The 26,518-nt window shown below is 34.4% G+C and overlaps 1 protein-coding gene across 2 annotated transcripts in view; it reads right to left on the reverse strand.

Annotated features, from left to right (window-relative positions):
• Positions 1 to 3,955: 3,955 nt before the first annotated feature.
• LOC120423932 (glycogen debranching enzyme) overlaps positions 3,956 to 26,518 on the reverse strand; it is a 29,727-nt gene continuing 7,164 nt past the window's right edge. For both annotated transcript variants that reach the window (XM_039587915.2, XM_039587914.2), the window contains exons 3-5: positions 12,627 to 14,539; positions 12,238 to 12,563; positions 3,956 to 6,472 (exon numbers count right to left, since the gene is read on the reverse strand). In XM_039587915.2, the coding sequence (XP_039443849.1) occupies positions 4,285 to 6,472; positions 12,238 to 12,563; positions 12,627 to 14,539 (4,427 nt within the window). In that variant the 3' untranslated portion in view covers positions 3,956 to 4,284. The remainder of the gene's footprint in view (positions 6,473 to 12,237; positions 12,564 to 12,626; positions 14,540 to 26,518) is intronic.

Below are 26,518 nucleotides of genomic sequence, written 5' to 3' on the forward strand. Positions count from 1 at the left end.
CCCTCGAATTTTGAGAAAATAAATTCCGTGGAGGTCGAGTGATGTTCGTATGTGGTAAAATTTTGCAAAATTTTGTGTCGCGCCGTTCTCAGCTCCCATAAATCCGATTTCGATTCTCCTAAATGCAGATGAAAGCTAGTGTGCTGAACCTGGGCGAGTTGCCGCGCAAATTTCGAATTATCCATCTGTTTTCGGATGCGGCCAGACTTTTCCAGAAAATACACAGTTTTCAAATGAAAATATGGTCAAAATTTTTCATTTTCATACCTTTTATTTATCTCAAAAATTGCATTTTTCGAGCCCTACAACCTCCCAAATTTTCATCCAGATTCATAATATGGTTCTGGAGTTAGAGCCGTTTGATTGACCTACCATAAGAAACAAAATCCCTAAAAAAAGGTAAAAGCCCACCTGGTGACCTTCGCCAACATTTTTCATTTCTGATTTTATTCGAAATTTCTTGCTACATTCATAGTACAGACCATGAGTGAGCATCTGAAACAAATTCGACATCGATCGGCAATCCCGATCAATTTTTAGAACGATTTACTTTTTGCCTTTCTTACTAAAGAAAGGTATAGGTTTTACTTTAAGCCAGGACGTCATTTCCATCTTCGTAAATATGTCGATTCAGCATGAATTTTAATCGGAAAAATCGCCAAAAAATCACACTGCATCGATTTTCGACGCTCTATCGATTCACCTTGACAGAACTCGTCTATCTCGAACCCTCGAATTTTGAGAAAATAAATTCCGTGGAGGTCGAGTGATGTTCGTATGTGGTAAAATTTTGCAAAATTTTGTGTCGCGCCGTTCTCAGCTCCCATAAATCCGATTTCGATTCTCCTAAATGCAGATGAAAGCTAGTGTGCTGAACCTGGGCGAGTTGCCGCGCAAATTTCGAATTATCCATCTGTTTTCGGATGCGGCCAGACTTTTCCAGAAAATACACAGTTTTCAAATGAAAATATGGTCAAAATTTTTCATTTTCATACCTTTTATTTATCTCAAAAATTGCATTTTTCGAGCCCTACAACCTCCCAAATTTTCATCCAGATTCATAATATGGTTCTGGAGTTAGAGCCGTTTGATTGACCTACCATAAGAAACAAAATCCCTAAAAAAAGGTAAAAGCCCACCTGGTGACCTTCGCCAACATTTTTCATTTCTGATTTTATTCGAAATTTCTTGCTACATTCATAGTACAGACCATGAGTGAGCATCTGAAACAAATTCGACATCGATCGGCAATCCCGATCAATTTTTAGAACGATTTACTTTTTGCCTTTCTTACTAAAGAAAGGTATAGGTTTTACTTTAAGCCAGGACGTCATTTCCATCTTCGTAAATATGTCGATTCAGCATGAATTTTAATCGGAAAAATCGCCAAAAAATCACACTGCATCGATTTTCGACGCTTTGCCGCCAAGTCGACAAGTTGTCAAGTTGAGCTTCGAATACTGGCGCGAGAATGCTGGCGCATATGTTTCGGCTCGACTTATACTCCTTCGTAGTAGCTTGTCTACCGATGTTTCCTTCAACATGTAAGATATCGTAGCTTTTCGGTTTCTTTTGCTCTGTCCGTTTTTGCATAACTGTCCAATGTTTATGCAAAAACTTTTTTGACATAGGACATTCATCCGGGTACAATCAATTTGTTTCCCGTGTGCTCCTAAAATCGCCTTTAAGTAGGCTTCATTTGTTGTGTCGTTTTATTTAACAGAGTTTATTGGATTCCAATAGGAGCTTTCGAAGCTTCTAAGCTTTATATCGTTTTCAAAGTTTTCAATGCTCGCGACGCCAATGGCTATCTACCTAAGGTATTGCGATTGAGTGTGTAGTGGTGCGGTTGTAAAAATATCTATCTCTGACTCTCTCACTTTCGTAGACGCTGAATGGCAAGCTTCCCACTGTGCGGTTAACTCGGTTTTGCTTTGCGCCTGCTTTGTTCGGTTTTTGGGCTCGTACCAAAACTAGAAAACCAAAACCGCGGTGTGTGTCGTCACTTGCGCATTGGAAGCTAAGAATTTGTACAATTAAAAATATTCGATAGGTGAAAATTGCGTTTTCAATTTCTTTTAGAAAACACATCATTAATAATACCTTGCTTTCATCATAAGATTTTTTGTATCAAGTCGATGTTGTGAATTGAGAGAAGTTATATTCTTTAGTAAGAAAGGCTCTATCTCACCCCTGGTGGGATTAAATCGGGTTTTATTTTTTCATTTCTTGTTGTTTTAGTGGACAAAAAGTGCCACAATGTGATATTTTGATTGTATCGGAAATTTAAGTTTTTCGCCAAGGTATGATTTTTTTTTTCAAGTATAGTGCCATCCCGTATTTGGCAACACCTAGCTTAATTTTTAATTTTTGATCTATTAGTGCTCCCAAAACATAAATTTATTAGTTATTATTCAAAATAAATCAATTTTTTTTATTTAAAAAAATCCTTCAATTTCACCTTAGAGAGCCGCTCTTTTGAACGGCTCTTTCGTTCTTTTCACAATTTTGATGGGTTAGGCAAGATTTTTGAAACTTCTTACTATTTTTCTTTGAAAGGCCAACTTATCACCTTTCATTTGCGTATAAGACAATTGAAATCGGTTAAAATTGCGAGGAGTTATGATTTTTCGAAAAAAGTGGTTTTTGCGAAAATCGACGAAAATTGCCATTTTTCAGACCACCCTAACACGGCGTAGGTAACCCTAATGGCCAAACAAAAAAATACGGGTCTAATTATTTCGGCCAGGGAACCCCCAGAAAAATTTTGAGCCCGATCCGAGCACTTTTGTTTTTTTCCATGCTGTTTTCGTGGGGAATTGCTGTATATTCAAATTTTTTATAATATTTTTTATTTTGTTTAGAAACTATATAAGCATTACTTTTTCAGTAAATTTAAAATAAACTAGAATAACTGAAAAAATGGGTTTGATAATTTTATGTGGTGTTCAAATATTGGCAAAAATGCTATTAAGAGCCTTTGAATGTAAATTAATGAGGAAGTTGCGATAGACCTCCCCCTAAATAAATAAGTCGATTAAGCTCTCAAAAGTCGGGAAATAACCCGTCTTTTACTTGCATTTGTAATTCTAAATAACTTGAAAAAGAACACCGTGGGACAATTTTGACAAATTTAGCATTAATTTATAAGCATTGACATATTTGAAGTTACATTTTCGTTCCTCAAACACAATTTGTTGAAAATCAATGATTTTTTTTTTTAAATTTGAAAAAAGATACAAAGAACCGCGGCTCTTTTTGATGACCCATGGTTTGTTAGCTAGTTGAACATTTAAAATCGAATCAATATTTTCCAAGATATCTTCGATTGAAAATTTAGGTACTTAGAAAAATATTCGTAATTTTAGTTATTTGCAAGACCTTATCTCAGCAAACCAAATGTCGAATCAACAATATCCAAAAAAGAAAATTGTAGAGAATTTTGCAATTTGATGGTTTATCAGGTCAATGAAGTCACTGTAGGAAATTCTCAGGTTTTCAAATACATTTTTTCAGAGATGGACAAGCATGGACACATTTGTATCGAGAGAAACCATTGATTCAAAATATGAGCATCTAGAGAATTGCATTAAAATAACAGATTTTTTTCGTTGTAAGTACTACAATGTTACTGTTATCATTTTGCTATGTTTTACAGTAAATTGGAGATGCCCTTAGCACTTATTCCAAACCTTATTTAATTTTTTAACTTTAAATCTTACTTTCAATCATTTTGATAATTGTACTACTCACCACTGGCACCATCAATCCCACCCATCGTCTCATCGCTGATTAAATTAACTTCCCAAAAACGTTTTCCGCGGTCCAAAATGGGTCACAAACAATTTCATCCCGAATTGAATTGAATCCTGAGTTCTACAACAACAACAACCTCCCTAACAAAAGGACAAATTTTCGGATTGAACACAAAACGCCCCAGTCCAGCCTGGCAATACACATTTATCAGTGAATTTTATCACTTTATTTCAATTATTCATACATGCAATGGCAATTTTTGTTCCGTTATTCTGTGTGTCGAAGCACACTGCACTATCTTTGTAGTTGACGTTGATATTTTTTTGCGCGTACTAATTTTTGCTCGCGGCTTTTAGCTCTTTGTGTGTGCACTTTTTTTTTATGGCAGCAAATTGCGCGCTTTTGTCCGTTGTGTCCAAAAGCTGCGTGGGAATAAAAATATAATCTCTCTCTATGCAACGTGGCGCAAAACTTAACAATTTAAAATTTGAAAACGACATAAACAATTTAAACACGAGTTTTGAGTATTTAGAGTTCCTTTTCGTACTTTTCCAGATCGTAGAGGACTTCGAGCACGCAGCCCATGCTCCAGGCCTGCGTCCGGCACGAGTCGTTGCAGTAGGCGCCGTTTTCGTTGGTGAGTTCGGCGAGGCCGCGCCAGTGACAGCGCTGCAGCTCGTTGAGGTGCGTCTGCAGGATGGACCACGTCTCGGCGACCGTTTCCTTGAGCAGTCCGTTGGCCTTGGCGAAGAAGAGTCGGGCGCGGAGGTAGAACCCGATTGGCCACACCCACTCGGGTCCGTTGTGGTAGTTGGCGCCGTGCGAGACGGACTTGTCGTCGCTGTCGATGGAGTTGTCGTAGTTTCCGCGGTAGCCCCAGTCTTCGAAGTCGAGGGTCTTCATGCCGAGCGGACCGAGCAGGTACTTTTTGGCGGTTTCGAGCGCCCTCCAGGCGTGTTTGGGGTCGCAGAGTTCGGGGGCGACACAGAGGGCGATCGGGAAGTTGCAGCGCAGTTGGAAGTCGGTCCAGGGGATTTCCGAGCCGAGCGTGTCCTTGTACATGCCCTTCTTGTTGACGAACTTGCTGTCGGTGGATTCGTCCACGTAGAAGTGCTTCTCGAAGTTGTCGGAGATTTTGTCCGCCCACTGTTTGTACGTCCAGGCGGTCTTGGTTCCGTTGGTGGTGCGTTCAACGCCGCTGCAAGGGATGACCTTCTCCTCGGCCATTCGCTGCATGAACCGCAAGCTTGCCATCTGCAGGCCGACCAACTCGACGGCCGAGCCATCGCGTGGGGAAGAGGGGACGCCCCGGTTGCCGGACTTGTCGCACGAACCCATCTTGTCCATCCAGGTGCCGCAGTTGGCGTTGTTGCCACCAAACACGAAGCCCGTCTCCGGGTTGATTCCGATCCGGTTGTTGAAGCCCTTGTCCTTCATGTGCGCATCGATGCGAGTTCCGGCGTTACGCTCGCGGTACGACAGTCCCTGGAAGTGTACGGCCAGCGCCTCCTGGATCGTTTCGTACAACAACTGGTCACATTCACCCGGTGACTTCGGCTCGCTGTCGTCCGTCGGATATAACCGAGATACCTTGTCCTTCAGGATCGCTTTCCCGTTAGGTGCTTCCTCAACGTACAACTTCACGCAGTACATCCACCACCAAATCGCGTCCCGGCAGTTAAATCGTGCGTTCAACCCGCCATCCAGCAAATTCGGAATCAATCCGTGACGAAGACATCCACCAAACCCGAGAATCATATACCGAGCCTCATCGAACCGACCCGTCAAGAACATCAGTCCTCGCAGCGCAATGAACGTGTCCCGACCCCAGCAGCGCATGTAACCGGTCGCAAAATGCGGCAATCCGGCGGCCAACGTCGAGCAGCGCTCCGGCGGCTTCGGATCATTCACATTCGGGCTAAGCTTCGGCAAATTCGCCGACGGCGCAACCCGCACACACTGAACCGACCCCAACGCCAACCTCTTCCCAAACGTCGACCCCTGCCGCACGAAATCCGTCATCCTGTTGCAAGCCGCCGCAATCGCCAACCGATGAACCCCCGTCAAAATCACGTCAAAGTAGCTCGGAATCATGTACCGCGGAATCTGCTTCAGCGCAGCCAAATTCTTCTCCAACCAATTCGCCACCGGCGCCAAATTTGGATAGTTCTTCAACCGCAGCGAACAGTGATCGATCAGCCAATCCCCCGTCCGCAAATTGTTCGCCAACGGATGGCCCAAATCATTGCTCGGCCCAATATCGCTCAAAATCGAAACAATCCCCTGCAACCCACAATAAACCAAGTCCCCATACCCAGGCAGATTGTACGGCCCTCCACCATTGTCCCGCTCCTCCTCCGCACAACAATACAGCAAATTGTTGAAATCAACCAAATCCAACTTCCCCAACAAATGCTGCAACTCTGCATACCGCGATCCCTTATCACAATGAAACTCCCGCACCAGCTCCTGCAAATTGTCAAAATGAGGCTTCACACTATCTTTAAGCGCCACCCGGATGGCCACCACCGAGCCCGGCTTCAAATTCACAAAGTCCAGCTGCGTCGTATTCCCGTCGATGATGGCCTCCTTGCGGAAAATGTCCGACTCCTCCAGCTTCAAGTTCTTGCGCAGATCGACGCAGTACTCGTTCACGCCGTTGATGTAGTGCTCGTCCTTTTTGAACTCGGACGGGCGGTCGAACGTTTGGCCGGCCCTAAAAAAATAAAAATAAATCATTATTCTTTCCTTAATATCGATTAAAAACTATCAGGGTGGCCACTCAAATTCCCAAATATGTCCGGTATTTGTAAAACCTTTGGCATTTTTTCAATCTAAAATAAAACTGTCAAAAAATCATTTTCCGCACGAAAACCCGGACCAAACCAAGACCGTTTTTCAAAAATCTTTCAAATTTTCAGAATTTTTAATTTTTTATAATTTTTAGAATTTTTAGAATTTCTAAATGTTTTAGAATTTTTAGAATTTCTAAATGTTTTAGAATTTTTAGAATTTTTAGAATTTTTAGAATTTTTAGAATTTTCAAAAATTTTAGAATTTTTCGAATTTAATTTTTTTTAGAATTTTTAGAATTTTTCGAATTTTTAGAATGTTTAGAATTTTTAGAATTTTTAGAATCTTTAGAATTTTTAGAATTTTTAGATTTTTTAGAAATTTTAGAAGTTTTAGAATTTTTAGAATTTTTAGAATTTTTAGAATTTTTAGAATTTTAAAAAATTTTAGAATTTTTAGAATTTTTAAAATTTTTAGAATTTTTAGAATTTTTAGAATTTTTAGAATTTTTAGAATTTTTAGAATTTTTAGAATTTTTAAAAATTTTAGAATTTTTAGAATTTTTAGAATTTTTAGAATTTTTAGAATTTTTAAAATTTTTAGAATTTTTAGAATTTTTAGAATTTTTAGAATTTTTAGAATTTTTAGAATTTTTAGAATTTTTAGAATTTTTAGAATTTTTAGAATTTTTAGAATTTTTAGAATTTTTAGAATTTTTAGAATTTTTAGAATTTTTAGAATTTTTAGAATTTTTAGAATTTTTAGAATTTTTAGAATTTTTAGAATTTTTAGAATTTTTAGAATTTTTAGAATTTTTAGAATTTTTAGAATTTTTAGAATTTTTAGAATTTTTAGAATTTTTAGAATTTTTAGAATTTTTAGAATTTTTAGAATTTTTAGAATTTTTAGAATTTTTAGAATTTTTAGAATTTTTAGAATTTTTAAAATTTTTAGAATTTTTAAAATTTTTAGAATTTTTAAAATTTTTAGAATTTTTAGAATTTTTTAAATTTTTTAGAATTTTTAAAATTTTTAGAATTTTTAGAATTTTTAGAATTTTTAGAATTTTTAGAATTTTTAGAATTTTTAGAATTTTTAGAATTTTTAGAATTTTTAGAATTTTTAGAATTTTTAGAATTTTTAGAATTTTTAGAATTTTTAGAATTTTTAGAATTTTTAGAATTTTTAGAATTTTTAGAATTTTTAGAATTTTTAGAATTTTTAGAATTTTTAGAATTTTTAGAATTTTTAGAATTTTTAGAATTTTTAGAATTTTTAGAATTTTTAGAATTTTTAGAATTTTTAGAATTTTTAGAATTTTTAGAATTTTTAGAATTTTTAGAATTTTTAGAATTTTTAGAATTTTAAGAATTTTAAGAATTTTAAGAATTTTAAGAATTTTAAGAATTTTAAGAATTTTAAGAATTTTAAGAATTTTAAGAATTTTAAGAATTTTAAGAATTTTAAGAATTTTAAGAATTTTAAGAATTTTAAGAATTTTAAGAATTTTAAGAATTTTTAGAATTTTTAGAATTTTTAGAAATTTTAGAAATTTTAGAAATTTTAGAATTTTAAGAATTTTTAAAATTTTTAGAATTTTTAGAATTTTTAGAATTTTTAGAATTTTTAGAATTTTTAGAATTTTTAGAATTTTTAGAATTTTTAGAATTTTTAGAATTTTTAGAATTTTTAGAATTTTTAGAATTTTTAGAATTTTTAGAATTTTTAGAATTTTTAGAATTTTTAGAATTTTTAGAATTTTTAGAATTTTTAGAATTTTTAGAATTTTTAGAATTTTTAGAATTTTTAGAATTTTTAAAATTTTTAGAATTTTTAGAATTTTTAGAATTTTTAGAATTTTTAGAATTTTTAGAATTTTTAGAATTTTTAGAATTTTTAGAATTTTTAGAATTTTTAGAATTTTTAGAATTTTTAGAATTTTTAGAATTTTTAGAATTTTTAGAATTTTTAGAATTTTTAAAATTTTTAGAATTTTTAGAATTTTAAGAATTTTTAGAATTTTTAAAATTTTTAGAATTTTTAGAATTTTTAGAATTTTTAGAATTTTTAGAATTTTTAGAATTTTTAGAATTTTTAGAATTTTTAGAATTTTTAGAATTTTTAGAATTTTTAGAATTTTTAGAATTTTTAGAATTTTTAGAATTTTTAGAATTTTTAGAATTTTTAGAATTTTTAGAATTTTTAGAATTTTTAGAATTTTTAGATTTTTTAGAATTTTTAGAATTTTTAGAATTTTTAGAATTTTTAGAATTTTTAGAATTTTTAGAATTTTTAAAATTTTTAGAATTTTTAGAATTTTTAAAATTTTTAGAATTTTTAGAATTTTTAGAATTTTTAGAATTTTTAGAATTTTTAGAATTTTTAGAATTTTTAGAATTTTTAGAATTTTTAGAATTTTTAGAATTTTTAGAATTTTTAGAATTTTTAAAATTTTTAGAATTTTTAGAATTTTTAGAATTTTTTAGAATTTTTAGAATTTTTAGAATTTTTAGAATTTTTAGAATTTTTAGAATTTTTAGAATTTTTAGAATTTTTAGAATTTTTAGAATTTTTAGAATTTTTAGAATTTTTAGAATTTTTAGAACTTTTAGAATTTTTAGAATTTTTAGAATTTTTAGAATTTTTAGAATTTTTAGAATTTTTAGAATTTTTAGAATTTTTAGAATTTTTAGAATTTTTAGAATTTTTAGAATTTTTAGAATTTTTAGAATTTTTAGAATTTTTAGAATTTTTAGAATTTTTAGAATTTTTAGAATTTATAGAATTTTTAGAATTTTTAGAATTTTTAGAATTTTTAGAATTTTTAGAATTTTTAGAATTTTTAGAATTTTTAGAATTTTTAGAATTTTTAGAACTTTAACAATTTTTAGAATTTAAAAAATTTTAGAATTTTTAGAATTTTTAGAATTTCTAGAATTTTTTAAAATTTTAAGCATTTTAAGAACACGAAGAATTTTTAATTTTTTTTTTTAAGAATTAAAAAAATATTTTTTAAATTATTATTTTTTTATGATTTTCAGAATTATATGAATTATTTGAATCTATTGTTTTTTTAATTATTTGAATTCTTTCAATTATAAAAATTATTTCAATTGTTTGAATTATTTCAAATATTTCAAATATTTCAATTATTTCAATTATTTCAATTATTTCAATTATTTCAATTGTTTCAATTATTTCAATTATTTCAAACATTTCAATTATTTCAATTATTTCAATTATTTCAATTATTTCAATTATTTCAATTATTTCAATTAAAGTAGTTGTTCGGTAACTGGGCGTTGTTTAACTGGGCTGCTTTTTTACTGGGCGCTCGATAACTGGGCCGTAGCCCAGTTAAAAAGCCGACAAACGTCAAAAAAAAACAAAACAAACCGAAATCACCGAGGGGTTCATGGATGCAAAAATCATGTTCAATAAATAAAAAAAACTTTTTTGAAACTTTGATTTAATTTCAAGTCACAATTTAAGAAATATGAAAAGTAAGCATTGTAAATAAATTTGAGTTACTTTTATTTTTATATTTCATTAGGAAAGTATTATGCATCGGTGGTCCCCTCGTTATTTTTTGTTCAGCCCAGTTAACGAGCAGCATTCGGTGACTGGGCTACGTTCTCAGCCCAGTTACCGAACAAGTACTGTAGTTCAATGACTTGAATTACTTTAATTATTTGAATTATTTGAATTATTTGAATTATTTGAATTATTTGAATTATTTGAATTATTTGAATTATTTGTTTTTTTTTTATTTTGATTTTTTGCAATTAACTGTTGTTTAAAGATTTAAAAAAAATGAACAATTTTTTTTTGTTTTAAAATTTTATGATATTTAAAAATAACTTTTTTGAAATATTTTCTCCGTTCTTTAGTGCATAAAGTAAATCTTTCCCAGTTCCTGATGGGAACACCCTTGAAGAGTATCGGGGCCGGCATTTACAAAGCGGATTCAGTGGCAGTTTCATTCTCAACTTAATGTTAACATTAATGTTAACATTCCATAGGTCGCCTCCCTAAGGTGTCGTGATAAGGTCCAGTTTGTGACGATACACTACCTTCCCTTTACTAAGCAATCGATTCCAGAAGGGAAAAGATCACCAGTTTGTGTTGGTCCGAGCCGGGATTTGAACCCCGATCTACCGCTTATGAGGCGAAAGCGTTACCACTGGGCTACGTGGCTCGGTCAGCGCATAGATTGCTTTTTTTGTGCATTATTTCATTTGACGCGGGAACAATAGGCTAGCAAATTTCACTTCACTTAAAAACATATTTTATGTATTTTAAAATTTGTTAAATATTATAAATTTTTGAATAATTTTTATATTTTTATTTTTTTTTCGTGGAAAGTTTACATGTTTTTAGAAATTTTCTGTTTTTTTTTTTTATTTTGATATTTTTTATGATACTTGCTTATTGTTTTCTAAATTTTAGATTTTTTTTCGGGATTTAAATGTTTTGATTATTTTACAATTTGAAGAAATTTTTACTTCTTATACAAAATCCAAACTTCTCCGTTTTTTAATTTTTACTGTTTTTTTATTTATTTTTGATTTCAAACCATTTTTTCGTTTGTTTTTTTTTTCTTTAATTTCTGGCTTTTCTTTAAATTTGATTTTTTTCAAATAACTTTTTTTTTAAGTTATTTGAAATGGTTTGATTTATTTTCCCTCTTTTGTACATAATTTATTTATTTAATTAAAAAAACACAATAAATTCTAAAAAATCAAAACAATAAAAAAAATCAGAAAATTTAAAAATGTATAAAAAAGGGAAAAAGCTTAAAAAATATCATAATTTTTAATTTTTAAAAAGAAAAAAAATAGAAAAATCTTAAAATTTAAAAAAGATGTATTCGCAAGCTTGAAAAAAAATTTCAGAAAAATAAAAAAATATAAAACTAATAAAAAAATATGTTTATATTTTTTTTTTTTTTTTAAATGCTACCCGGTTTGCTCTTGCGTCAAATGGAATAATGAATACAAAATTCAATATTCCATTTGACGCTAGAGCAATGTAGCATTAAAAAAATATATATTTTTATATCAATTTTATATTTTCTAAGTTTTTCTATATATATTTTTTTTTATATATATTTTTTTTAATTTTCGGATTTTTTTACAGTTATGAATTTTTTGAATTTGTTGTGTTTCTTTTAATTTGTTCAGTGTCTTGATTGATTTGTTATTTTTTTATAATTTTTTTTAAATCTTTTAAAATTTCAAAACTTAAATATATTTTTCTTGTTTTTTTTCGTGCATTATTCCATTCAACGCGGGAAAAAACGAAATTTTTAAATTATTTAAAAATATTTTTTTTTTATGTTGGTTTTGACGATTTTTTAATGTTATATTTTTGGGATGAGGAATTTATAAATTTTAGAATCTTTTGATTTCAGGATTTTTAAAAATTTATTTAGTTTTTTTTTTTCTTTTTCTGAAATTTTGAATTACAGTTTAGACATGAAGCCTTGACTATCCGAAGTTTTTATTACACGAAGGTTTCAAAAAAAAAAACCTTGGATAACACTGACCCACAAAAATTGACAAAAATGACTGCGCAGGCTCAACTCGGAAGCATGAAGTTTGGAGTCCCCAGAAACACGTGCACTTTGAATTATACAAAAATATATACAGGGTGGCCACCCTGTAATTTAATTTAAATTAAACTTACTTCTTATAAATCTGCACCTCAAACACAATCTCCAACAAGTTTCCCTCGAACCTCAGCGGCCGCACCCCCGTCGGTCCCGCCCACGGACTCGGATACCCGAACGCCGTGTGCGCCACCAAAATCACCGTCTCGTGATTCTGGCTCGAGTGCCGCGTCACCGCCACAATGTCCGGATTCATCTGATCGACAAACAGCTGATCGAATCCGCGCGTGGCCAACCCACCGTGCAGCAGGTTCAGCGCTTCCTTCACCGCCACGATGCCGGTCGTTTTGTCGACGTGCTTGCCCCACTCCTGGTACTGGCGCTCCTCGTCCACCACGTGAATCTGTGTCGGAAGGGAATGCGGTTAGTGATTTTTGAGGAATTTTTAGGTTAATTTGTGACTTACGTGATGTGGGACCATTTCGTCGTAGCCGCGATTGCTGCCGGTTGCGCAGCAAGCCATGGAAACGAGTGCCGCTGACGGAATTAGGTCGAAGATGGTGCGTTTTTCGACTGGCGATGGATTGTCGTGGGTTAGGTCCATGAAGAGGGCGTGCGCGATTGAAGGGGCGAGGATGCGCTTGGGGCAGGGGAAGAACGCTCCGACTGGGGCGCCACCGTAACGGTGCACAAGACGGCCTTGCTCGTGCGAGTCCCACGCGGAGAGGGCTTCGCGAATTAGGGAGGTGATTCCGAGGCGGTTCACGAAGATGTTGTCAGTGTAGTCGGAATTGGTGAATAGTTCGGCTACGACGTATAGTTCTGGGTTGACTTTGCGGGCGGAATCGAGCAGCCATTCGGCCACGTGCAGCGGCGTCGAGTGGCAGTTGTCCAGCCGAACGCCGTCGAAGATTCGGGCCGTGGTGTCCACGTACTCCTTCATGTGCTTCCACAGGTAAGGACTATCTTCCGGCTTGTCGCCGTACCGTAGCTTGATACTGTCACCCCAGGCGATCAGTTCACGCCGGATGTAAACATTGCCGGTGCCTTCCTGCGGCCGAGCAAAGTCCTTCAACGGGTCGCTGTTGATGACCCAACCGTTGTGAGCCATGAAGAGTTTGCCCGGACCGCCGTACATCATCTCTTCAATGTCTTTGAGCGACTTTCCTTGAACACCGTACTGAGTGAAGTACTTCATAAACAGCGGATACTTGACCGAGATTCCCTTCACCTGAGGACCATCAGCCTGAACCCGCTCGTACCTCGTCCCCGCCAAGCAGTTCTCAATGGCATAATCCAGATGACCCTGAATCTCCTTCCGCACCTCCTCGTTCAACCACTGCAACTTGGCGCGGAACGCCTCAACGCACTTTCTCTTCCGGCTGTCCTCGTCAAAGCAATCCTTCCGGAACACGTTGTACGTGCGCATCGCCCGGTCAAAATCAATCTCCGCCCCCAACCGCCGATACTCCGGGTCATGCTTGAGCTGAAGATCCCCCTCGGGAACGTCCTGCGCGGAAGTCGGACTCTGTTTCGACGCCTGCTCACTAAACCGCGCCATATACTTCTCAATATTACACTGGAACAGCTCGTGCAGCTTAATCTGGGGCAAATAGTTCGTATGAACCTGCCAACGCAGCGCGTCCAAATGATCAGCTGTCTCCACCACCGGCGGAATTCCAACGTGCTCCAGCAACCCAGCCGCCACATCCTCCCCAACCCTCGCCAGCATGGCATCCAGTAAGAAAGCCGGCCTCAAATGCGGACACGTAAAACAGTTATAACTGCACTCCGCGTACTCCCGGATCCAAATCGACTCATTCGCCGTATGATTCAACACAATGTCGCAAATCGACGCCATCCCCCACTCCTGTCGCATCTTCTTCACCACCCCCTCAACATCCTCAAACCCAACCACGTGATCCTTCCCATTCGAAAAATCCGGATTCACCTTCAGCTGGTTCTTCAGTGAATAAGCCGACCGCGACCCGCCCAACTCCTGAATCGGCGTAAAGTGAATCACATTGTACCCGCTCTCCTTCGCCACCCGCAACTTGGCCTCCCAACTCCCAACCGGTCCCATCAACTTGGCGAGCACCGTCTGACACCGGATCGCCTCCAGCGGAAGCACCGTCAACGAGTCGCCCTTTCCCACCGTCAAATTAGGCTCAACCTGGACGTACAGCCCGGCCTGGGGTCCCTCCAAATCCTCGTACTGCACGTAAAAGTGGTACGCACCCGAGTGGTTCAGGTGGACCGTGCAGTAGCAGTCGACATCGCGGATCGACACGAACTTGCTGCCGCCGGATTGGGAGAGCAGAGTGCCCGTCGGGGAGCACCATTGCAGCTGGGTGTAGACGTGGCGGTTGAATTCCTTGCCTGGAAGAGGGAGAGAGGGAGAGCGGAAATTAGATTTTAGGATTAAAAAAATAACATGGAGAATATTCAGAATGATTATTTAGATAACTCAAAATATTAGATAACTTTAACAGAAATCAATTCAGTTAACAAGAGAGAAACTCTCTTATTCTCTCATTCTGCCTTCTTCCCTTTTGCTCTCTGAGAAAACTGGGTAGAAAAATTAGAGTTGCATGTTTGCTTTGTTGCTGTTGATTTTTCACTGTAATTTTTCTTCTTATCTTAAGGGGTTACATACATGTAAATCGGCAAAAAAATCAGAGGTTGGTTTGAGCACACGCTTAAACTTTTTTTAAATCTGTTTTCAGGGCATTTAAATATACATTTTCATCTATCAATAAAATAAATTTGAACACATTTGGTTGTATATTTGCCGAGATATAGCTATTTGAAGTTAGCAGTTTCAAAAAACGGGTGCCACGATATCTCAACACAGCTTTGACCAAATCGGCTCAAATTTTTGGTGAAGACTCATTAAACTGGTCCCGTGTGCATGACGAAGACCGATTTAAAAAAAGTTTATTTAAAAAAAAGATAAACATATTTTTGTGTTTTTTATATAAAAATTCGTCAGTTTTTAATTTTTGTATTTTTTTAAAAAACAAAATTTCAAAATCGGGCTTCGTCATGCACACGGAATATGTCTTGAGAGTCTTCACCCCAAATTTCAGCCAATTTGGTTTATCCTATCTCGAGATATCGTGGCACCCGAAAATCAACTCGGTGTTCCGAGAAAAATCCTCACAAAGTTTGACAGTCCGCTTTGCACATGGCAAAAGTTTAAACTCAAATCGTCTTCTACTCACTTAAATCATGGCATATCTCCATGAAACTTTCAGAAGTGATTGGAATTCATCTTTGTTACGATACCGAGTAATGCGAGGTGTTTACCGTAACATGCCTGTGTGGATCAATCGGACCGCGCACTGGACTCACAATCCAGAGGTCGCCGGTTCGAATCCCGAGGCGGACGCAAAAAATTCTAAGTGTAAATATAGGTATTCGGTGCCCTCTCCCCGTGCCATACCTTCACACTTAGGAGACCCGGGAGGCGGAGTCTTGTCGCAAAAAGAACGATACACGCCTGTGGATCCGTTGACGAAACCGCAAGGTTTAAGAGGGCCACATTATAAGGTGTAACGTCGATTCCGTTTTTTTTTACCGTAACATGTAACTTTTATTAGATCAAGTATAATTATAAGTAATTACAGACTGATCGCACTTCTTCAGCCGGCGCGGGTGCAAGAGAGAATGGAAGACTCTGCACGGCTGACAGATGTTGATGCTGTCACGAAGACAGTTCGCAGTCGGGTGCGAATAGGGTCGCATCCCAACAATCTTTGTAAAGGATTTAATAAATATTCGGAATGGAATACCCGATTCGAGTGGTAGTTTGACAGTTCGCTCCATAAGGAATACATTGTTCACTACCAATCGCGTCGGGTACTCCATTATGAAATGTTGAGATTTTCTACATGTATGTAACCCCTTAATCAATTTATTTTATTCACTCTTATCTTCTTTTATTTGAGTTTGTAGCGAAATTCTCATGCGAATTTTCTCTTCTTTCGCTCTAGGGACCATCCATAAACCACGTGGACACTTTATTGGGGGGGGGGGCTATGGCGATTGTCCACGATCCATACAAAAAAAAAATTTGTATGGAAATTGTCCACGAGGGGGGGGGGGAGGGGGGGTAACAGTTTCCCAAAAAAGTGTCCACGTGGTTTGTGGATGGTCCCCTATAAAGTCTAATCTTTTATATTCTCATTAAAAAGAAGCTGCTTCAAGTCTCTACTGTACTATAACTATACGCTATGGCTCAATTAACACCTAAACTCCCAAGCTCGAGAAAAAGGGGGAATTTTCAAACAAATTTCCCCTCTCTCGCGAGCCTGGGAGTTTAGGTGTTATTTTTTTTTTTTTTTTTGATTTTCTCTTCCATGTACATTCATTCAGTTAAAATATTATTGAGTGTCCAATCACAATCGATGACTTTTCACCTCAATTTTAAATACTAGCAACTTTCATTTATTCATGAAATTTTGTAGCTTTCGCTATTCAGTGATTTCAAATGTAGGAGGTCCTACATGTACAAAAGGGAAAAGGGATACCTTAAAACTAACTTATAAACTATATAAAGAACGGATCAATGCAGCTGAAGACTGCAATGATTTTTGTCGAAATGCATCAATTATCTTATTGGACATAACATCCAAAGTGTCAACTTCGGCTAATTGATGAAGTTCACTGGTGCTGAACCAGGGAGGAAGTTTCAGAATCATTTTCAGAATTTTGTTCTGAATCCTCTGAAGTTTTTTCTTCCTGGTTAAGCAACAGCTTGTCCAGATCGGCACAGCATAAAGCATGGCAGGTCTGAAAATTTGTTTTTAAATTAACAGTTTATTCTTGAGACAAAGTCTAGAATTCCTGTTTATAAGTGGATACAAACATTTAATATATTTGTTACATTTAACCTGGATACTTTCAATGTGATCCTTGTAAGTAAGGTTTTTGTCAAAAGCAAGTCCAAGATATTTCACTTTATCCTCCCACTTTAAATTTACCTCATTCATCTTTATAATGTGATGACTTTTTGGTTTAAGAAAATCAGCCCTTGGTTTGTGAGGGAAAATAATAAGTTGAGTTTTTGCAGCATTTGGAGTAATTTTCCATTCTTTCAAATAAGAATTGAAAATATCCAAGCTTTTTTGTAATCTTCTTGTGATGACACGAAGGCTTCTACCTTTGGCGGAGATGCTTGTATCATCAGCAAAAAGTGATTTCTGACATCCTGGGGGCAAATCAGGCAAGTCAGAAGTAAAAATATTGTATAAAATTGGACCCAAAATGCTTCCTTGAGGAACGCCGGCACGTACAGGTAGTTGATCAGATTTGCTATTCTGATAACATACCTGCAGAGTACGATCCGTCAAATAATTTTGGATAATTTTCACGATATAAATCGGAAAATTAAATCTTTTTAATTTCGCAATCAAACCTTTATGCCAAACACTGTCAAATGCTTTTTCTATGTCTAGAAGAGCAGCGCCAGTAGAATAGCCCTCAGATTTGTTACTTCGAATCAAATTTGAAACTCTCAACAACTGATGAGTAGTTGAATGCCCAAGGCGAAATCCAAACTGCTCATCAGCGAAAATTGAATTTTCATTAATGTGCGTCATCATTCTATTAAGAATTATTCTTTCGAATAATTTACTAATAGATGAAAGCAAACTAATGGGCCGATAGCTTGAGGCTTCAGCAGGATTTTTATCCGGTTTCAAAATCGGAACTACTTTGGCATTTTTCCAACTACTGGGAAAATATGCCAAATCAAAACATTTGTTGCAAATTTTGACCAAGCTACTTAAAGTTGCTTCAGGTAATTTTTTAATTAAAATGTAAAAAATGCCATCCTCACCAGGGGCTTTCATATTTTTAAATTTTTTGATAATAGATTTTATTTCATTCAGATCCGTATTAAAAACTTCATCTGATGAAAATTCTTGATCAACAATATTCTGAAATTCTATTGAAATTTGATCTTCAATAGGACTCAAAACATTTAAGTTGTTTAGGTGTTAATAACAAACTATTTTATAGCACTTCAGCTGGGTATGACGGTAATTTGTGAAATAGTGCATGATATATGATATATTACTATGTCCACGCAACCTTCCTCCCCTGTAGATTCTGTGAAATGTGATCCGTTCTCAGAATCTTGAAAACGATTTTTTTGATCATTTTGGCTTGGGCAAAGTTTTAGTTATTGCTTAGGAGTTGCCAGAAAAAAACCAAGTTACACTCTTGTTTTTTTTTTGTATTTAATTTGACTTTTCACACAAAATATTGGATTGTGCAAAATAAAAGAAAAACATCTCATTTTTGGATATCCCGATCAGGTGGTAGTAACATCAATACCAAATTAGGTGGTAACATCAATACCAAATTGAGGTGGTCGTATGAGATGTTTCAACAACAGCGCTCAATAGCAGAAAAATGTACTGAGAATACCAAGAAAATAACAAGCTGCTTATGATATTGAAATAACAAATCCTGTTACTACAAGATCAAAAAAAAACATGATCGCATTTTGATATTTTTGGAACATTGTTTTGTTTTTTTAGCTTTGACGGAATTTGGTCAAAATTCATTTTTTTTGTTAAAACAGTGTTGCCAATTTAAAAAAAATACATTTTCTTTTAATTTTTTTTTCAATTGGCAAAAAAAGCAGTCTGGGTTATATCAGATTTCGAAGGTAGCTAGAATTTTTCTTTACTAATAATTTAAAAAGAGGAAAAAAATCATACATGAAAAAAAATTGCAAATTTTTAAAATCAACCTAAATCCCAGATTTACTGATGATTTTAAAGTTGATAAAAAGTTATTCATTCGAAAAAATAAAAATTTACAATATAAAAAACCAAGTTCCAATAGATTTTTGATTAGAATAACAAATTGAAAGCAGTGTTACACAGAAGAAAATTAAAAAAAGTACTTTTCGTTTCCGAATTTAGTTTTCCATATTTTTTTCTCAAGAAATTTATGTTTTCAAAAATTATCAACTTGAGCAATCGAAATTTTCATCAACTTTTGTCATAGCTTTTTAAACATTTTTGAAATCCAAAAAACTGAAATAAAAAAATAAAAATGGGTTTTTTAGAAAGTAATATTATATTCACACAAAAAAAAAATCCAAAATATATATTTTTTTCATATACAATGCTACATTTTCTGACCACAAAAGCATATTTGTCCCATGTAAATTTTCAAGCATATGAAATAAACGCATCTAAATTTTTTTTCATCAATCAATCAAATCAAATTATTCGCTCTACAGCATTGCCTTGGCGTTCTCGATTACGAGATTCCTACTCGAAACTAGGTGTCCGAAGGCTTGATTGTTGAGGCAATTGCAAACCTCTTTTTACACCTAAGCTTCAATCCACCCCGGGATTCGAACTGACGACCTTTGGATTGTTAGTCCAACTGCCTACCAGCGACTCTACCGAGACAGGACCCAGGGAGACGACTCCTACACCTGGACTGAGTTATCGACCTAACCTTTTTAGGTTAGTCCGGGGCCAACATTTACTTCCCGTCCAACGGAAGGCGTGATCAGACAAATCTCGTCTCGAAAAATGCCACCGGGACCGTCTGGGATCGAACCCAGACCGACTGGGTGAGAGGCAATCACGCTTACCCCTACACCCGGTCATCAATAATTTCATATAAACGCTTGTCAATTGAATGCAATCGAACTTTTTGTAATTATTGTATTCATATTTATATTTATTTTGGTCTGACTAACTCAAAAATGACCAATTTCACATCGGGCAGCTATGCATTTATGGGTAGTTTTTACACATTTTTTAAAAAGGTGAAGGAATCATTTAAAAATGAATACATAGCAAATATTTTAAATATATATTTGAAAAACATCTAAAATCAGCAGCTTACAACAACACTTTTTTGCGCAGGTTAATTTAAATGTGGATTTAACTTTTTATGACTTGATTCAGCATTTTTCAATGATGAAGCAAAAAGAACCACCATGCAAAATTATAGTTGAACGCTACTGTAAAAAATATGCAAAATATCAATGGACTAATGAATCTGGAGTTTTTTTAAGAGGACCTATGAGCTTTAAAGGACCTTTTCCAACAAAAAATCCAGATTTTTTTTTAAATATTGCATTGACTCAAAATTGATAGTATTTTTTTGATTGATTTAAATAATATGTGATGTGATGTGATGTGATAAATGATGAATATAAAAACTGTCATTCGTTACATGATTGATTATTTCTTAGCAGGGCCGTGGACAAGGGGGGGGGGGTTTTAGGGGTTTAACCCCCCCCTGGCAAATGAAGTTAGTTTTACCCCATGCGCCCCTCGGCCCGAAGGGCCGATTTTTTTTAGCTATGTTGCTAAAATGCCAAAGAATTTTTTTTTTGAAATCGATGACTAAAACATTTTTATGAAAATTATGAAAATTTAACTGGAGGCGCCCCTACGACTTATTTTTTTTCAATACGAATATGCAATATAAAAATTTGACTGGAAGCGCCCCTACGACTTAAACAAATCATGCAAATTCTTGATATGAAAAATTGAAAGCAGGCGCCCCTACGACTTAAAAAAATCATACAAATTTTGTTATGAAAATTCGACTGGAGGCGCCCCTACGACTTAAAAAAATCATGCAATTTCTTGATATGAAAAATTTGACTGGAGCGCCCCTATGACTAAAACATTTTTATGAAAATTATGAAAATTGAACTGGAGGCGCCCCTAAGAATAAAAATTTGACTGGAGGCGCCCCTACGACTTAAAAAAATCATGCAATTTCTCGATATGAAAAATTGAATGGAGGCGCCCCTACGACTTAAAAAAAATCATACAAATTTTGTTATGAAAATTTGACTGGAGGCGCCCTTATGACTTAAAAAAATCATGCAAATTCTCGATATGAAAAATTTGACTGGAGGCGCCCCTACGACTTGAAAAAAACCATACAAATTTTGTTATGAAAATTTGACTGGAGGCGCCCCTACGTCTTAAACAAATCATGCAAATTCTCGATATAAAAAATTGAATGGAGGCGCCCCTACGACTAAAAAAAATCATATTAATTTTATTATAAAAGTTTACTTGAGGCGCCCTTATGACTTGAATAAAACATGATATTCTCGATATGAAAAATTTGACTGGAGGCGCCCCTATGACTAAAACATGTTTATGAAAATTATGAAAATTTAACTGGAGGCGCCCCTAAGACATTATTTTTTCAATACGAATATGCAATATGAAAATTTGACTGGAGGCGCCCCTACGACTTGATAAAACCATGCATGAAAATTATGAAAATTTAACTGGAGGCGCCTCAAAGACTTGATCTTTTTCAATACGAATATGCAATATAAAAATTTGACTGGAGGTGCCCCTAATACTTTAAAAAAAATCATACAATTTTTTTATGAAAATTTGACTGCAGGCACACTTATGACTTAAAAAAAATCATGCAAATTTTCAATATGAAATGTTTGACTGGAGGTGCCCCTATGACTAAAACATTTTTATAAAAATTATGAAAATTTAACTGGACGCGCCCCTAGACTTAATTTTTTTCAATACGATTATGCAATATAAAAATTTGACTGGTAGCGCCCCTACGACTTAAACAAATCATGCAAATTCTCGATATGAAAAATTGAAAGCAGGCGCCCCTACGACTTAAAAAAATCATACAAATTTTGTTATGAAAATTCGACTGGAGGCGCCCTTATGACTTAAAAAAATCATGCAAATTCTTGATATTAAAAATTTGACTAGAGGCGCCCCTATGACTAAAACATTTTTATGAAAATTATGAAAATTGAACTGGAGGCGACCCTAAGACTAAATTTTTTTCAATGCGAATATGCAATATAAAAATTTGACTGGAGGCGCCCCTACGACTTAAAAAAATCATGCAATTTCTCGATATGAAAAATTGAATGGAGGCGCCCCTAAGACTTTAAAAAAATCAAACAAATTTTGTTATGAAAATTTGACTGGAGGCGCCCTTATAACTTAAAAAAATCATGCAAATTCTCGATATGAAAAATTTGACTGGAGGCGCCCCTACGACTTGAAAAAAACCATACAAATTTTGTTATGAAAATTTGACTGGAGGCGCCCTTATGACTTAAACAAAAATCTTGCATATTCTCGATTTGAAAAAATTGACTGGAGGCGCCCCTATGATTAAAACATGTTCATAAAAATTATGAAAATTTAATTGGAGGCGCCCCTAAGACATTATGTTTTTCAATACGAATATGCAATATAAAAATTTGACTGGAGGCGCCCCTACGTCTTAAACAAATCATGCAAATTCTCGATATAAAAAATTGAATGGAGGCGCCCCTACGACTAAAAAAAATCATATTAATTTTATTATAAAAGTTTACTTGAGGCGCCCTTATGACTTGAATAAAACATGATATTCTCGATATGAAAAATTTGACTGGAGGCGCCCCTATGACTAAAACATGTTTATGAAAATTATGAAAATTTAACTGGAGGCGCCCCTAAGACATTATTTTTTCAATACGAATATGCAATATGAAAATTTGACTGGAGGCGCCCCTACGACTTAATAAAACCATGCATGAAAATTATGAAAATTTAACTGGAGGCGCCTCAAAGACTTGATCTTTTTCAATACGAATATGCAATATAAAAATTTGACTGGAGGTGCCCCTAATACTTTAAAAAAAATCATACAATTTTTTTATGAAAATTTGACTGCAGGCACACTTATGACTTAAAAAAAATCATGCAAATTTTCAATATGAAATGTTTGACTGGAGGTGCCCCTATGACTAAAACATTTTTATAAAAATTATGAAAATTTAACTGGACGCGCCCCTAGACTTAATTTTTTTCAATACGATTATGCAATATAAAAATTTGACTGGAAGCGCCCCTACGACATAAACAAATCATGCAAATTCTCGATATGATAATCTAAATAGAGGCGCACCTACGACTTTAAAAAAATCATATAAATGTTGTTATGAAAATTTGACTGGAGGCACCCTTATTACTTAAAAAAATCTTGCAAATTCTCGATATGAAAAATTTGACTGGAGGCGCCCCTATGACTAAAACATGTTTATGAAAATTATGATAATTTAACTGGAGGCGCCCCTAAGACTTAATTTTTTTCAATACGAATATGCAATATAAACATTTTACTGGAAGCGCCCCTACGACTAAAAAAAATCATACAAATTTTGTTATGAAAATGTGACTGTAGGCACCCTTATGACTTAAAAAAATCTTGCATATTCTCGATATGAAAAAAATGACTGGAGGCGCCCCTATGACTAAAAAATGTTCAGGAAAATTATGAAAATTTAACTGGAGGCGCCCCTAAGACATTTTTTTTTCAATACGAACATGCAATATGAAAATTTGACACCTCCAGTCACCCCTACCCCTACGACTTAAAATAAACATACAAATTTTATAATGAAAATTTGACTGGAGGCGATCTTATGACTTAAAAAAAATCATACAAATTCTTATTATGAAAATTTGACCTATGACTATGAATAAAACATTGTTATGAAAATTTTCAAAATTTAACTGGAGGCGCCCCTACGATCTAATTTTTTTCAACATATTTTCAACATTATAAATTTGACTGCAGGCGCCCCTACGACTTAAAAAAATCATGCAAATTCTAGTTATGAAAAATTGATTGGAAGCGCCCCTATGAATTATTGTTTAAAATACAAATTCCCAATGTAAAAATATGACTGAAGACGCCCCTACGACTTTAAAGGCATATTCTCGATATGGCAACTTGGATTGAGGCGCCCTTATGACTTAAAAAAAACATACAAATTCTTATTATGAAAATTTAACTGGCCCTTACGACTAAATTTTTTAAAACAAATTCTCAATGTTATAAATTTGACAGGAGGCGCCCCTACGACTTAAAAAATCATGAAAATTTTCGCTATGAAAAATTTAATGGATGCGTCCCTACGACTTTAAAAAAATCATACAATTTTTTATTATCAAAATTGACTGGAGGCATCCCTATGACTTAAACATTTTTATGAAAATTCTCAATACGAAAATTTAATTGGAGGCACCACTACGACTTTAAAAAAATCATACAAATTTTGTTATGAAAATTTGACTGGAGGTGCCCTTATGATAAAACAAATCATGTAAATTCTCGATATGAAAAATTTGACTTGAGGCGCCCCTACGACTTAAAATTTTTTTGCAAATTCTCGATATGGAAAATGGAATGGGGGCGCCCCTATGACGTTAACATTTTTATGTAAATTCTCAATATGTAAGTTTTACTGGAGGCACCCTTATGAGTGGGGAAAAAAATTGGTAAAATTATTGAATAAAAAGTTGAATAATCTTTGCCCAAAGCAGCTTAAAAATGATAAAAATATTTTAAAAATAAGATTTTACTGGAAACGCTATTATGACAAAATTAAAACATTCAACAAAAAAAAGTTTGACTATCAACGCCCCTCTAGCAACATAAAGACTGTTTAATAAGAGCCAAACAAAGTTTGGCGTACGGTAACATAAAAAAATAAAAATTCTGTTTAGCGTTCTAGCTACAACAATTTTTTGCGCCGGTTGGCAAACTTTGTTTGACTAATTTTGAACAGTCTTTATAGCTTGAGGAGCGCCGATAGTCAAATAATTTTATTTTGTTTTTATTTTAACAAAACGCCGCTGGTAAAATCCTATTTCCAAAATATCTTGATCTTTTTTTATGTTGCTCTACTTTTTTGAATTTATTTTTTTTATTTTGTCATGAGGGCACCTCTTGTGAAATTTTATTTTCAAAAAGGTAGTCAAATTGTTTTATTTATCATTTTTATTTCATCACAAGGTGCAACTTTTTATCATTTTTATGTTGCTTTAGCTAACTTTTTTTGATTATTTTTTTTACGTGTTGTGAAACTTTCTTTGAAATCTTATTTTCAAAATATTTTCATCATTTCTATGGTGCTTTTCAGGCGTTGATAGTATTTTTTTTAATATGTTAATTATTTTATCATTTTTTAAATTTTGTTTATGAGAGAGGTGCCTTTTCGGAACATTTTCTGGGGTAAATCGAAATATATCTTTGTTTCCTGTAGCAACTTTGTTACTTTTTATCGATTTTCTAGGACGTTTCTTCTGAAATTTCAAGGAATCTTAGAAATGTATTCAAAATTATATTTTTTCATTTTTTATACTCAAAAAGTCTGTTACAAATGATTGACCCAAAAATTGAGTTTCTTATCTATTTTTTCAGATTTTCAGAAAATTCCGTCCAAAGATACAAAATTTCATACGTTTACATACCCATTCCAGCCCTCAAAATTGTATGGAGACTTGTATGGAAAAACAAATGATGCAAAATTGCTTCTTTTGACATAGGGAATGCAAAGAAAAGTCGATTGAAAATCGGACTAGTAGTTCCGAGTTATGATCAGTTGAACACTTTCAGTTTATCCAGCTACAACCCAACCCCACCTCTAGACGGGGTTCGATCTAATAATTCGCCAAAAATCAATTTTTTTACCAATTTTCGACCTTTAAAAAGCATTGGAAAGAAAAAAACGAAGTTGACTTTATAGCTGTCGGCCACCATTGCTAGTACCAACCACTAGTGTCTTCCTTTTATCTACAAGGACTTCGCCGCCCTGGGCTCCTAAGTATATGAAAGTATTGCACGGAGCGACGGCGCCGAATACCCATTTTTACACAAAAAATTTGAGAGCGCCCGCCGCGGTATTCGAACCGGCAACCTCTGGATTGTGAGTCCAGTGCGTGGTCCGATTGATCCATACGGGCGGGACAGCATTGTAAAGAAGAACTCTTAAAATTTGAAAATTGTTTAGGGTTGAACGTGTGACTTGTTTTATGTGACTTTACCAATGTTTTGAAAAATGATTGTTTTTCTTGGCTGTGTTTTTCACTAATATTTTCTGTACTTTTTTGTCTCTTGTCTCAGACTATACCTCTAACCTTTTTTAACAATTTAAATGATAATGGTTTGTTCTAGAGTAAAAAAAATGAAAAACATACAAAAAAATAATAAAAATTGGCTGCAAAAAACATGACAAATCAGGTGCTAGAATAGGCCAAATACTACCAAAACAAATATCAACTAAACAAGATAAATGCAAATATACAAACTAAAAATGAAACAAAAACAACATAAAACTAGAGAAGTAAAGTTTTTCGTAGAACAAAAGTTGCTCAAAATGACAAGGGAAAATAAAAAAAAATCGAAAAAAATGGGCAGCAAAGGGCTTAGAAAAAATCAAGTTCATCGATTTGATTTCTTTGAGATTGTGTATCTCAGAAACAAATTGCTCCATTTGAATGTTTCAGAGAGAAAATTGTACAAAATTTT

The sequence above is a fragment of the Culex pipiens genome, chromosome 3 (genome assembly GCF_016801865.2).
Source record: "Culex pipiens pallens isolate TS chromosome 3, TS_CPP_V2, whole genome shotgun sequence".
NCBI classification, from domain to species: domain Eukaryota; kingdom Metazoa; phylum Arthropoda; class Insecta; order Diptera; family Culicidae; genus Culex; species Culex pipiens.